This window comes from Triticum urartu, chromosome 1 (assembly GCF_003073215.2).
Source record: "Triticum urartu cultivar G1812 chromosome 1, Tu2.1, whole genome shotgun sequence".
NCBI lineage: Eukaryota > Viridiplantae > Streptophyta > Magnoliopsida > Poales > Poaceae > Triticum > Triticum urartu.
Window position 1 is genome coordinate 47,513,020 of NC_053022.1, and position 14,459 is coordinate 47,527,478.

At 47.2% G+C, this 14,459-nt stretch overlaps 1 protein-coding gene across 1 annotated transcript; it reads left to right on the forward strand.

Moving 5' to 3' along the window:
* The first annotated feature begins 4,631 nt into the window (after positions 1-4,631).
* On the forward strand, positions 4,632-7,685 carry LOC125532686. The gene is made up of 4 exons (XM_048696647.1): positions 4,632-4,660; positions 4,834-5,562; positions 6,620-7,120; positions 7,676-7,685. Exons 1-4 carry the CDS (start codon positions 4,632-4,634, stop codon positions 7,683-7,685), a joined length of 1,269 nt encoding a protein of 422 aa, XP_048552604.1.
* Positions 7,686-14,459: the final 6,774 nt, after the last annotated feature.

Genomic DNA, 14,459 nt, shown 5'->3' on the forward strand with positions numbered 1-14,459 from the left:
AATCACATCATTCTCTAATGATGTGATCCCGTTAATCAAATGACAACTCATGTCTATGGTTAGGAAACATAACCATCATTGATTCAACGAGCTAGTCAAGTAGAGGCAAACTAGTGACACTCTGTTTGTCTATGTATTCACACATGTACTAAGTTTCCGGTTAATACAGTTCTAGCATGAATAATAAACATTTATCATGATATAAGGAAATATAAATAACAACTTTATTATTGCCTCTAGGGCATATTTCCTTCATGTCGCGGCTGCTGCTGCAGATTCGCTGCTAGGGACGGATCCCGAAGGCGGTCGACTGTGCAGCTGCAGCTCCTGCTGCAATCCCGAGGGGGATTTGTTCCCCAAAACAGGGCACATAAAATATGGATCTGCTGCTTCTTTTTCTTCACTATTTTCTGCTGCTTTTGCACCGCTGTTTTCTACATCATCACAAGGCTCGTGGAGGCTATTAGTAGGGTTAGTCAGCATATGATCATCACAATTGTTAATACCCCCTTGATCATAACCAGAGAGATGAGATGTAAGAAGTAAAATTTCCTTGTGGAGAAGAGCACTGGCGTTAGGATGGAGATCCGCAAAAGGGAATTTGGTCTCATCGAAAACAACATCGCATGAGATGTATACCCTATCAGTAGAGATGTCAAGGCACTTGACACCCTTGTGTTGGGCACTATACCCAAGGAAAGCACATTGTTTGGATCTAAACATGAGCTTGCGATTATTGTAAGGGCGGAGATTTGGCTAGCAAGCACAGCCAAAGACACGGAGAGATGTGTAGTCTGGTTTGACGTGGAGGAGACGCTCCATGGGTGTTTCATTATTGATGACACGGCTAGGAAACATGTTAATGATGTGAATGGCTGTAAGAAAAGCCTCATCCCAAAACTTGAGAGGCATGGAGGCCCCTGCTAGGAGAGCCAAACCGACCTCAACTATGTGCCTATGCTTGTGTTCGGCCGACCCGTTTTGTTGGTGAGCGTGTGGGCATGATACATGGTGAGAAATGCCTATATTTTGGAAGAAGGGATTGAGTTTCTCATATTCCCCTCCCCAATCAGATTGGACGGCTATAATCTTAGTGTCAAACTTTCTTTCAACAAGTGCTTGAAAGTTATGAAAAACTTGAAACACATCAGATCTTTTCTTAAGGAGATAAATCCATGAAAAAATTGTTGTAGTCATCGATAAAACTCACATAATATGTGTGTCTGCCAACAGAAGAAGGAGCATGACCCCATACATGAGAAAAGATCAATTGTAAGGGTTTGGTGGAGACACTAGTAGATACGGGATATGATAATTGATGACTTTTGGCACACTGACACGAATCACAAATGGTTTCAATATTGCGCTCACCAACAAACGGGAGCTTATTTTTCCTAAGCAACTTTTCAACTAAAGAAAAAGAAGTATGTCCTAAACGACCATGCCATCGTGTGGACGAAAGCTTGATAGCACCACAAGCTTGTTTATTGAATCTTCTAAACTCCGGAATCAACGGGTAGAGCCCTCCAACACATCTACCTCGATAGAGAACTTTCTTCGTGGCCTGATCCTTGGTCAAAAAGAAATAAGGATGAAACTCGAGAAAAACGTGATTATCAATAGCAATTCTATGAACGGAAAGAAGATTTTTTTGGGCACTAGGAACATGTAGAATTCTTTTGAGATGAATTTTTGGACTGGGAGTATTAAAAATTGAATGGTCAATGTGACGTATGCCCATACCTTCACCGCTGGCCGTATGAATTTGATCTTTGCCACCATACTTTTCCTTCATGGTGACCTTCTTGAGTTCATTGGTGACGTGGTTCGTAGCGCCACTGTCCACATACCAATTTGTGTCAACTCCATAGGAGCCATCGGCCGCCGCGGCAACTTTTTCTTCATCTTGTGAGGAGTCATCATCATCTTCCTTGTAGCGATACTAGCAATCCTTTGCGGTATGCCCAGGCTTGCCACAAATTTGACAGCGAGGCTGGTCCGGACGTGATCTGTTGGAGCCGCCACCGCGACGTCCTTTGGAGTTGCCAGAGCGTCCGCCGCCGTGAGAGTTGTTGGAGTAGCCAGAGTTGTTGGAGTAGCCACCACCGCCCGATCCAAACCTCCCTTGCCACGGGAAGGGCCACGTGAACGAGGACCGCCGCCGCGGCCTCGGGAGGCAGAGTTGGACGATGACTTGAAACCACCACTGGAGCCGTGGTACTGTGCCATGCGCTGATCAAAGTTACTGAGCATGGAAAAGAGTTCATCAAGGGTTACCGGGGTGACGCGGGCGTCCAGAGCGGAAACGTGGGGCTGGTAATCTTGGTCCAGCCCATGGATGATGTAGGATATCAGCTCGCCGTCTTGGATAGGTTTTCCCGCCGCAGCGAGTTCATCGGCGAGATCCCTCATGGCGGCGAAGAAGGAGGCCACCGATTGATTTCCCTTCTATGTGTTAATCAGCGTTGTGCGGATGTTGTTGACGCGGCTGAGTGACTGCGATGAGAAGATGCTCGCCAGCGCCACCCAGAGTTCGCGTGCCGTGGTGATCGCGGTCACCATGACGAGCACCTCCTTGGATAGGTTTTGGAGTAGATATCCGAGGACCTGCTGGTCCTCCCTCACCCAGATCGGATGGAGAGGATTCAGCTCAGAGGTCTCCTTCCCGACGGCGTCCTTGGTGGTGACGTTTTTGGCCAGTTCGGTCGCCGTGCCATCGACGTAGTGGAAGACGCCGGCGCCCCGCAGCTGTGGCGTGATCTACGTCCGCCACAGGACGTAGTTGGTGCGGGAGAGCTTCTCCGTGACTCCTCCGCTAAGGGTTGACTGGGAGGAGGTGGAGGAAGACATGGTTGCGCACTTTGGTGGAGATGGACTAGTTAGGGTTTAATGAAAGAAGATAGCTCTGATACCATGTGCGACTTGCAGTAAACGTCTTGCCTATCCTGGCCGACGTGATGCATGTTAAATAGATGGGTTGCGAGCCCTAATACGCGTATAGGCTGTTGGAGAGATTACATCTTGGGAAAGAAGAATACAAGAGATAAAACAAGATAAAGAGTACATGAATATCCTGTATAACTACTCCTTCGGTATTGGTAATCCTCCTTGCTGTACACGCCACCATCATGTCACGCACCATCATTATGTTTAACAGGATTGAGCTAAACTGAAAAGCCTATTGTGGAAATGGAATTTTGACTATGCAGGTACCCAGACGAACAAGTAAATCATCATTCTCCCTGCAATCAAACGATGCAAGATGGTTCTGTTTTGCCCGCGGCAATGGTGAGCACTAGATAGGTGTTTGGCTATTGTGCATGTCTACTGAAAATATCTGTTGCTCTTTGTTGAACAAGTAGTGGTATCTTCCCAAAGATGTATTTTCAATTTTTCAGAGGCTGGAGTTAGCCCGATCGAGCCTTTGTTGAGAGAGAGAAAGATGATGGAGATGTGTGCTCGAGTGGAGGTATTCGTCGGGCAGTGCTCGACGGAGGTGTTGGTCATCCGAACTTGTCGTGGAACGACATGGGTGATTTTTTCAGGTTTTTTTAGGGTGTCTTCAAGCTTGGTTTGAGACGGCGATGTTGTTCCAGTGTAGGAATAGGGTTTTTCCCCTTCTTTCCTCATTCCATTGGTGTGCTTATCGCCGTCGGAGGGCATGTGGAGCCGTGTCTTCCAGGATTTGGTTGGTTTTGGTTTGGTGAAACCGTTTGGACTCAACCGACTTTCGTGGCCTTCTTAGTTTTTACATGCTCTTACCAGTGTTTTCTTCTGTGGGGTAGCGATTTGCTTCACAGATCGTACTTGTCGGTGTCTCCTAGTCTGACTTCGTGGCCGCTGTTTCTACAAGTTTTTGGGTTAAAAAAGCTTGCTCCGCTGAGGTGGAGGCCTAGAGGCGGCATCAAACTATGCCCACGGGACGCTGCCGGTGGATACAGGAGGAAAAATACTTCGGCACCCACAAGAATTTGGATGTTATTTTATTTTATTTTTTGTATGGGTGTATTTGTAAGGACTTGCGATGCTTAATATTCTCTTTGTTCCTAAATATTTGTCTTTTTAGAGATTTCAAATGACTACCACCTACGGATGTATATAGACATATTTTAGAGTGTAGATTCACTAATTTTGCTCCGTATGTAGTCACTTGTTAAAATCTCTAAAAAAACAAATATTTAGAAACAGAGCGAGTACATGGCTTAGACCTTTTCGCCAAAAAAAAAAAGATGTGCTGGGCTTTATGGGCCATATGGAATGTCTAGTTGGTGGTCCGGACTGGGATGGGCCTGCACTTCTTCACACAGTTCCACTTAAAAAATTAGAAACTTCTTCACACAGTTCCCCTAAAAAAACTTTGGCTTGCTCGGCTCGGCTCAACCCCTCCTCCACCACAACGCCCCACCGGGAGAAACGACCGCCGCCGGCGATCTCAGGCGCCTGCCCCCGGCGGCGGCAACCGACGCATCCCCCCCTCGCCCGATCTATTGAGGTGAGCCTTTATGTTTCCTCTTCTCTCCCAATTTCTTTTCTTTTCTCCCGGGATTAAACCCTAGCTAGCTAAATTCTCCTCCCTAATCAAACCCTGCCGACATTTACCTGTCAGCTGAGGAGGAGGGAAGATACGGAAGATGGATTCTGCTAAGGAGATTCTCCAGCGGTAAGACCGTCAACGTCCAGTCTCTCCATCTCTTTCGACTATCCCCACATTTCATCACGCGCAGTTTGTTTATCCCTTATTATTGATGGATGCTGTGTGTTGCAACGACATTGGTAGTACTTGAAGAAATTGCTCCATTGCATTGACGCTGCTTGTCACTGCCGGTTTCCCAGGGTCCATTCAGAGAAGAAGCCGTGTGTGGATGGAGAATCACACCATCATTCCACGACGTCGATGCCTGCCGCGGTATCCAAGATGCTCGAAGACGACGACGACCTCCTCATGGAGATCATTGTCCGTGTCGGCTTCCCCACCACCCTCGTGCGTGCTTCCCTCGTCTGCAAGCGCTGGTACCACCACATCTCTGACCGCCGGTTCCTCCGCCGCTTCCGCGAGCGCCACCCGCCCCGCCTCCTCGGTTTTTGCCATGTCCCCGAAGATGAATGTTCACAGTCGTCCTGTCCACGCTTCGCCCCGATTTTGCCTCAGCCCCCAGAGCTCGCTGCCGTGGTCCGCCGCGTGGCGAGCTACAGCTTTGGCGTCGACGGCAACGAATGGATCAGGGAGTGCCGGCGCGGCAGTGTCTTAACCGGACGCTATGAAGGATTATTATGGAGACATAGAGTGCACCACCCACTGTGCTCTGGGAGAGACATGGACATCCTCCCACCACTCCCAAGCGTCCAGAACTCCAGTCACCACATGTTCAGTACAATCCTCTCCAAAGAAGATGGCGCCGGCGGCTTGTCCTACGTGTACATGTTGGTGGAGAGGGTTGATGAGAATAAAGTTTTTAGGGTGCGCGTGTATATGTTGCGACACGGTGTCTGGTGCATGCATACCTCATCTACCACACAGATCCCTCTTCCGCCGTTGCCACGGAAAGTTGTGCTTGTTGACAATAAAATCTAGAGAAAAGTATACTTTTCGTCCCTCAACTCTTGGTGAAGTCTAAATTTGGTCCCTTAACTCCGAAATTGGACAACTTGCACCCCAAACTAACGAAACCGGACAAGATTTGTCCCTGGTCTCGATTTTGACCGGTTTTGGTGCTGACTGACCCCGGTTTTGACCGGTGCCGACTAAAATTCGTGTAATTTTTTCATATCCGTGAACTTTTTAAAATTCACATACTCTTTTCAAATCCACATAGTTTTTCAAGGTCGTGCAATTTTTTCAAAAATAAACATACCTTTTTCAAATCTGTGAACTATTTTGAAATTTGTGTACTTTTCCAAATCCATGATTTTTTTAATTTGCGTAATTTTCTCAAATCAGTGTATTTTTTCAACTTCGTGTAATTTTATCGAATCCAAGTATTTTTTTTCAAATCCATCTGTTTTTAAAATTCGCGTACTTGTTTCAAATCCGCATACTTTTTAAAGTTCGTGTATTTTTTTCAAATCCGTGTTCCTTTCCAATCCATGAACTTTGTTTGAAATTCACATACTTGTTTCAAGTTGACATAAATTTTCAAATCCACACATTTTTTTCTAATTCACGAAGATATTCAAATCCGCATACGTTTTCAATTTCACATAAAATTTTCAAACCCAAAAAAATATACGTAAATAGGAATAAGTATGTCAATTTTTAAAAATTACATGAATTTAAAAAAAAAACCACAGGAACTTTAAAGAAGTACGTGGATTTAAAAAAAAGTACGTGAACTTGGAAAAAGTACGCAGATTTGGAAAAGTACACAAATTTTTAAAAAGTTCACGTATTTGAAAAAAATACCCGAATTTGAAAACATTAAACGGACTTGGAAAAGGTATGCGAATTTGAGTCGGCACGGTCAAAACCGGGTTGGGACAGCACCAAAACCGGTCAAAACCGTGACCAGGGATGAATCTTGGCCGATTTCAGTAGTTAAGGGCGCAAGTTGTCCGGTTTTGAAGTTGAGGGACCAAATCTAGACTTCGTCAAGAATTAGGGGATGAAAAGTATACTTTTCTCTAAAATCTATATAGCTGACAAGTTCAGTGATGACATTATTGTCTTGGATTTGCCAGCCTCAAGTTTCTCCAAAATTTCAGTCCCACAGGGAGTGCAATGTCACCATTATACCACCATCTTGTCACGAGCCGATGATGCATCCGGTGTATATCTCACCCATGTTCATGTCAAGGAGCTTCAGCTTTGTATCTGGCTCCACAAGGGGCACAACTGGTTGCTGGTCGATACCATTTGTTTGCGTCAGATGTGGGCTAATTTGAGGATGCTAGATCATACGGTTGAGGATGAGGATGTTGATTTTCACTTCTTAAGCCACGTGGGGGATAATGCTGAGTTTGTGCTCTTGGAAATGTCTAATTGCAAACTCCATCTGGACGTCACGAGCAGGACACTGCGTAAAGTGCATGGGACGCCATTAAAGAATGGACATTTCATTGATGTCCATCCTTTTATGATGATTTGGCCACCCATATTCCCTCTGCTGAAGGATGCTACTGCAAGGTTTGCTATTTGGCCTTCATATGATCACAATACTAGTTAAGTGACATTAGATAATGCTTGCCTTAAGATGTCTTGAAATCACTTGTGTACTCGGGTAATACTACTTGCTTATTGCTACCTACAAAAGTACTCCCTCCGTTCGGAATTACTTGTCTCGGAAATGGATGTATCTAAATCTAAAATACGTCTAGATACGTTCATTTCTGCGACAAGTAATTCCGAACGGAGGGAGTATAAAACATGTGTGAGAGCTGAACGTGTGTAGCCTTGTTATCACGTTGACCACTGTACTTCATTGTCCTAAAATATTATCACAAACCAATCAATCCTGTAATTTTAGTTTCCCATTTCTTTAATCGTTGTGTAATTTTCTATTGCCTACCTTTATACTGTGAACCTCAAGCCTACGAGATTTGTTTTTGCTGAACTTATGTATGTGACTGTCTTTTCTGATACTTATGCACTAGTATGTTAGTACTTGTTTTTTTCTGTCTGATTGTTGTTTAGTGGATTCTTTTTCTTAAACACAATTGGATTGTACATTTTACATGGCAGGTATGTTTGAGTTTATGCATGAAGTGTGATTCTTTTTTTCCTGTTGCAATACAAGTGGCCATTCCAAGCTAACAGCGGGTAATTTGTGCTTGTGTGTCAGACATTTCTCCTTGTACGATCAGGTTTTTGTTTTACTGAAATGGAAATATGTTGGTCTGCAATATAAGGACATTTAAGCTGTATTGGCTATAGCTTTTGATAAAGAAAATCTTGTTGCTGGGCCAAGTCCATTCTTTTGATTTCTGAATGCACGAAGCATTTGAGTGATAAACAATAATAAAACGTTATGATGCTGAATTACCTCTACTCTATCCTGATCCTTCCTCTGTTTCCTTCAACCAGGAACGTCATGTGAAGAAGGAGTATATCAGGAAGCTTTTGGATGGTCGGCTACAATGGTCTCATCAAGGAAGAGCAGGGAGTTGCATTTCCTTGGTAGCAGTTCTAACAGTCTTTATTATAACTCGTAGTGGATTAGTTATGATGGTATGTAGCTCGAGCAGGTACTCCTATCCCTATGGTACCATGACTATTTGCGACCGAGATATTGGTTTCATGAAGATGACTCCCTGTATGCATGTTTACTAGTTATGCTGACTGATCCACTTGCATCGTCGCGGTCTTGTGGTTCCGCCGCTTGCTCTGCTTGCCAATGTGGTATTTGCAGGAAGGTGTAGTAGCTTTACTAGTCGGAGTTCTTTTTAGCATAACAGCTACTTTTCATCCGTTGAAAGTTCTCGGTCAACAGTGTTGATGTTCTCGGTCATCAGGTCAGGACTGTAAGTGGGATTTTTGACTCTGCAAGTGCCCAGCTGAACAAACAATCATTCTCCCTGCGATCAGTAGAGATGGTCATCTGGTTTTGTTTTGCTCTGCCCAGCAAAACGGACGAGCGCTAGATCAGTGCTTGGCTATTGTGCATGCTTATCCAAGTATCTTTCAGAGGCTGGTGTGTCTTGTTGTTTGCTTAACAAGCACTGTATCTTCCTGAATATGTACAGTACCTTTCAGAGTAGAGATAGCTTGAACCTTGGTTAAATACGAGTTCTGAAAAAAAATAGTGTTGTTTATCAGATTCGCCATTGAGACCATGGAACATCCATAATGCCATTGAGACCATTGAAAAACAAGCCTTGTTAACTGTAGGGTCGCCGCTGCTGTAGTTTTTTCTTTGGTCATTCTGCCATTGTTTCTTGATATCATGATGGTACCAACTGAAGAAGCATGCCGCCCTTCACACGCCACGAGCTTAGAAAATGGCAGGAATCTTTGGAACCTGCAAGCTACTGGTATTGGTTGTTTTCCGATGTGCTCTAATTGCTACACTATGAACAGAGTATAGATATCCAGTGACTCTGAGGGGTGCCAACATTAGAGTCTCTTTTGTGCTAACATCAGAAACCCGGGTACACTGATGAACACACGATGTGATGCGACAGACACAGCAAGAACTGCAGAGCAGCCGTTCCTTCACCTGGAGAAAAACCAAAAGCGTCTTAGCAAACCTGATAGTGGTGATAGGCTCTACCGCACTAGTGACATATGCAGCTTTCAACTTACGGATGTTTATAACAATAAAAATGGGCCGTTGGGCGTCAGCTCCATCCCGGGCTGGTGCGTATGGAAGAGCGAGGCCTATGATTCCTTCGTGTGGCCTCCCTCAACGAGAGGAAAGATGATGATGATAACATGTGAAAGAGTAAAACGAGAGAGGAATAATGAATGAATAACATCTTATTGATTGAAGATATGGGTTTATATACCCTAGTGCAAAGGCGGTTTGCTAGGGCGAAGAACTTGTCCCCTCCAGGCTCCATCAGCGAGCTCGTGGGTTCGTTTCACATGTAGGCCACTCTGATGACCGACGGCGGGGAGGGAATCCTAGTGCTATGGATATGGCTCATATGTACACTAGCCAACGGCGGGGAAGGAATCCCAGTGCTATGGATATGTATCAAAATAAGACATTTTTTATATATGGAGTAGTTTAGTTTATAGTTCACGCACAGGCCACGCTCAGACACATGACATCCCTTCCATCTTTGATCAGATCTTATGAGGTGCGATCCTCCTCGATTTTTTCCGTTGAGACGGAGTCTTGGCGCAAATTCCCATCGTCTCACTGAGATGACGTGGTTAGCGTTTCATGCCTTACGTACACGATGGGCGAAATATGGTGTTAGAGCAACTTCAATGGACCGATCCAAACGGATGGCGATTTCGTCCGTTTTTTGTCCGTTTGGATCGACCAGCCGGATATGGATGTCCGCTTCCGCATTTGGGTCGACGCGTGCGTCCAATGCTGGCATGAACTCATTTTGACGGCGTAAAAAAAATGAACGCATGCATATTAAAAAAACAACATTAATTAAATATTAAAGCCGGTCACGAAGGCCAGCGAGAGTCCACGTGTCCACATTTGTATTTAAAAAAATAAAAACAGCCTAAACTACGAGGCGGCGGCGCGCTGTCCTAGGCGTCACCGTCGTCCTCGGGGTCTGTGTCGATGAGCGTCGGCGCCGGCCCGGCCCAGGCGAACGCCGTGTTCCAAAGCGCCGTCAAGTCGGGCTGTGCCGGCGCGAGGGGGGGGTGCGGCCGCCTGTGCAGCCGCGGCCTGGCGCGCCTCCTCCTCAGCCTCGCGCTGCTCCTCCTCGAGGTCGCGCTCGAGCATCTCGAGGTACTCGCCGTCACGGCGCTCCTCGGCCACCCTGATCTTACGCCAGTGTTCGGGGTATGCCTGCTCATGCGCCGACGTCGCTCCCATCCAGACCGGTGGTGCGCGTACCCACTCGCGCACTACTCCCATCCAGGAGTAGCACTCGATGGGGGACGGCACCCGCTCCGGCTCCGGCTTGATCGGGGACGGCGGGGCCACCGGCGGCACCACGTTGTCGCCCATCGCGGAGAGGGCAAGGGCCTGCGCCATTGCCGCCTCGTACCGAGCCTCCTCCGCCGCTTCCGCCATGCGCCGCTCGTCCTCCTCGCTCTCCCGGCAGACGCTCGCAAGGGTCGCCTGGTAGGCGTCCTCCGCCGCCTGGTCCTCCTCGCGGACGACGAGCGCCGGTGGCGGCGACCTCCGGTCGACCTCGCGCACGCCCAGTCGCCTCGCCTCCTCGTGCTCAAAGGCGAACCACCTCGCCCAGTTGGGCGAGTCGATTGCGTAGGCGGGGTCGCGGCGCTGCTCCGGCGTCAGCAGCGCCCGCCGGCGCCGCACCTCCTCCGCGTGAGTACGAGCCGACCGCGGCACTGGGATCCTATCTGGATCCAGATGCCAGTCGTGCAGCAACGTCACGTCGGGATACGGCAGAGGCTGGTGGTGCTGCCAGTGCCACTCCGCCTGGTGCACTGGCACGTTCACGCGCTGCCTCTGCCGGCGAGGCGTCGGCGCCGGCGGAAGCGGGAGGAAAAGGGTGGCGGGGGACTTTGTAACACCCCTAAAATTTAACCATGATTTATTAATTAAATTTTTTGCCATGGTGAATTAAATTTTTATTTTCTGGATTTTCTTTTGATTCAGAACCACTCTTTTCTCCTGAATTGTGGAGTTTTCACCCCAAGTGAAAACTTTCCAAAAATACTGTTGGATTTGTATACCCTCTCAAGAAACATTTCTTTTATTAGTGGAATTATTTATATAATTATTATTTTTTCTGAGCTTTATTTCTTGTAAAATGGTTTCTCATAAGTTTTAGAGCCTCTTTTGCACTACAACCCTTTCAAATACTTCTTTAAAATTTCCACCAAAATTTGGGGATGTCATGTGATGTTCCCACATAACTTTTATGCAAAAATATCTTTTAGTCATTTGGAGATTTTGAGCCCTACCCTAAGTTTTCAAATCTGGTCCAGCTTGTAATTTGCACTACAACCTATTTAAATATTTCTTCAAAATTTCCACCAAAATTGGGGGATGTTAGTAGTAGTGTATAATTCAACTTTATGCAAAAACCCATTGGTGTTCCTTGAAAAATTTGAGCAAAGCATCCTCTTTTGCTCTCTGGTCTAGTTTGGTGATTTATACTGCAACCATATTCTATCTTGCTCTTGTTGCCTTGGGATTTGTCCTGCTTGAAGTACACCTTACCAAACCCTTAAGTACAGGATTTGGGAACCATTTGAATATTTTTGGTCCATGCATTAATGCCCTTTATTTTCTGTCCAGATTTGGTTTTCTCAAAAACTTACACTAGGGAGTTTTTGTTTTTGTCAAACTAACCTTGCCACCCTCTTTATCATCTAAAGAGACTCTGATCTGGAGTTTTTGGCCACCCAAAGAGATGCCCAGATGCCCATGGCATTCTGTCGAGCACCTAGTGTGCATGGCCAGTTTTGGCATAGTTTTTAGTTTACATTGTGGACTTGATCCCCTGACCCAGCAGCCATGTCCACTAATCTCCTAGCTACCTCTAACCTAGCCCTGTTGATTTCCAGCCTCATCCTAGCCCTCTAACTTGCCTTGGCATTTTGCCGAGCACATGGCGTGCGTGCTCCGGGCGCGGCCAGGGCGCGCGTTTTGCACGTGTGTGCGCCCGAGCCGCCGCGTTCGCTCACCCCCGCGCCCCTGGCCTTTGCTCGCCCGCAGGCTCACGCCCTGTCCTCATCTGCTCATCAGAACCATCCAAGCCACCCCTGGAGCCCCGCAGCGCCACCGTCAGGTCGGCCATGGCAGCTAGCGGACGGCCGCAGCAGGCTCCTGCCATGGACGACGCCGCCCAAGCCACAGCCGCGCGCCAGCTCGCCCCTGAATAGCCCGAGCTCATCCATTCGCTCCTCCAAGCCGGCCCCTGCATCGCCACATCGTCTACGGCCACAGAAGCAGCTCACCGTCGATCTTATCCCCGGCCGCCGCGGAACCGACCTAGTTACGCTATAAATAGGGACCCCGAGCTCGTCCAGACCCTCAGGCAACCTCAGGCCATCTCCCTAGCGCTCCCACAGCCAGCAATCGACGGAGGGAGGCCTTCTTCCTCGTCTTCGATCAGTTCGGCCGCCGCCACGCTCCGGTGCCGAACGTCGCGAGCAGGGCATCCCCTGTCCTTCCAACGCCACCATCCGTCTCCCCTCGACCGTGCGGAGCTACCCAACCTCTCAGCTTCGACTGGGAGCCACCATAGGCCGAGACCCAATTGTTCCAGAAGATGCCGTCCGCCGCAGAGCTCGACGCCGGCGACCCCCTTCGTCCCCGCAACCCTCTCAACCACCGGGAGGATCGTCCTAGTGTGGTGAACATATTCCCGCCGTCGGAGCCCCGCGAGGAGCCGCCAATCACCGACGTTGGTCGCCGGAGCTCCGCCTTCGCTCGGACAGAGGAGGAAGGAGGCGCGGGCGACTGGTCAAACCTGACCAGTGGGCCCAAGGGACCCACTGTCAGTGACCCATGACTCGACCCGCGCTGGCTTAAGTGGAAACATATTCCACCGAATACGCCTTCGCTAGGGGAAAGCGTAAGCCCCTGAACCGTTTTCCTTTTCTGATTTTTATTAAAAACAGAATTTTGACTAAACTTTGACTGGCTATAACTTTTAAAATACAAGTCCAATCGATTTGATTATTTTTCTGTTGTTTCTCAAATTTTGTCTAGTTTATTTCCATATTTATTTGAAAAATATCTGAACAACTTTTTTGTACTGTTTTGAAACTATGTGTTAATTTGAAATTTTCTCAAATAGGATTTTGGAGAGGGAAACAACTTTCGAAAAGTGCACCCCACCTACATACTCTTGGAAGGCAAGCATTCTGAACCCCGGCATAATATTTGTTGTGTGTCGTTTGATGCAAATACAACACCACCTTGACGCGAAGTATTCGGTATTTTATGTGGTGCTATGATCATATTCATGAGTGCATAATGATGATTCCTTGCTGTTGGGATTTTGATATGCTTCTGATAGTAATCACCCTCGTATGCCTTTCATGCCTACCGGAAGGAATCCGGGAAAGTCCCTGTCTTGGGTAGACACGAGCTTGTCTCTAGTTCTTCGTCGGGACGATTATGTCCGGTAAGGCATGGTGAGGTATGATGAGTGGTGATTCTGTCCGATTGGTGTGAAATATATTTCTTATGCTTATCATGCAGGAAATACTTTAACCTCCTGAGTCGACCATAGATCGAGTCTTGTTCCAGTAACCCCCATACTTGTTTCGTACTACCACTTCTCCCTGCTATAGGTAGGGTACAGTTCAGTAAGTTGTCAACCCCTTCCTAGCACACACCGTACAGAGCGGCCATGGTGGAAGATACCGGCTGCATCCGGTAGGCATGCCACCTGGTCCGGGGGCATGGGTGTTTCCGGTTGGAGCCGAGGGGGTAGCTCCCCTAGTTTGCGCGCGTTATAAATTTTGTGATCCCATGCTAGTCGAGGTTGTAGCCTCCCCACTTAGAGTTTCACTTAACGGGTGTCGTGGGTGATTCCAGACACCGGTAAGTTAGGCTGGTGTGTGCGGTCAGGTGTGTTTTCAATTAAAAGACCGTAGATGGAATTAGTCCCGATGGACTAAAGGAATCCGTTACTCGTGGGTAAAGAGTAAACCCTCTGCGGAGATTATATCTATTCGAATAGCCGTGTCCATGGTTAAGGACTACAGTCTGGGATGGGTCAAGTGTCGGTCTTAGTGTCGATCTTCGGAGGAAAAATTGCTAAACCAGAACATGGATCATGACTTGTGACTCATGATGATTATGATTACTATTACTATGGACTAACCATTTGCATTATTTGAATTATTGAGTATCCCTGGGATGATTCTACCTCCTGGATATTCACTGTGATTATTCTCTTATAAG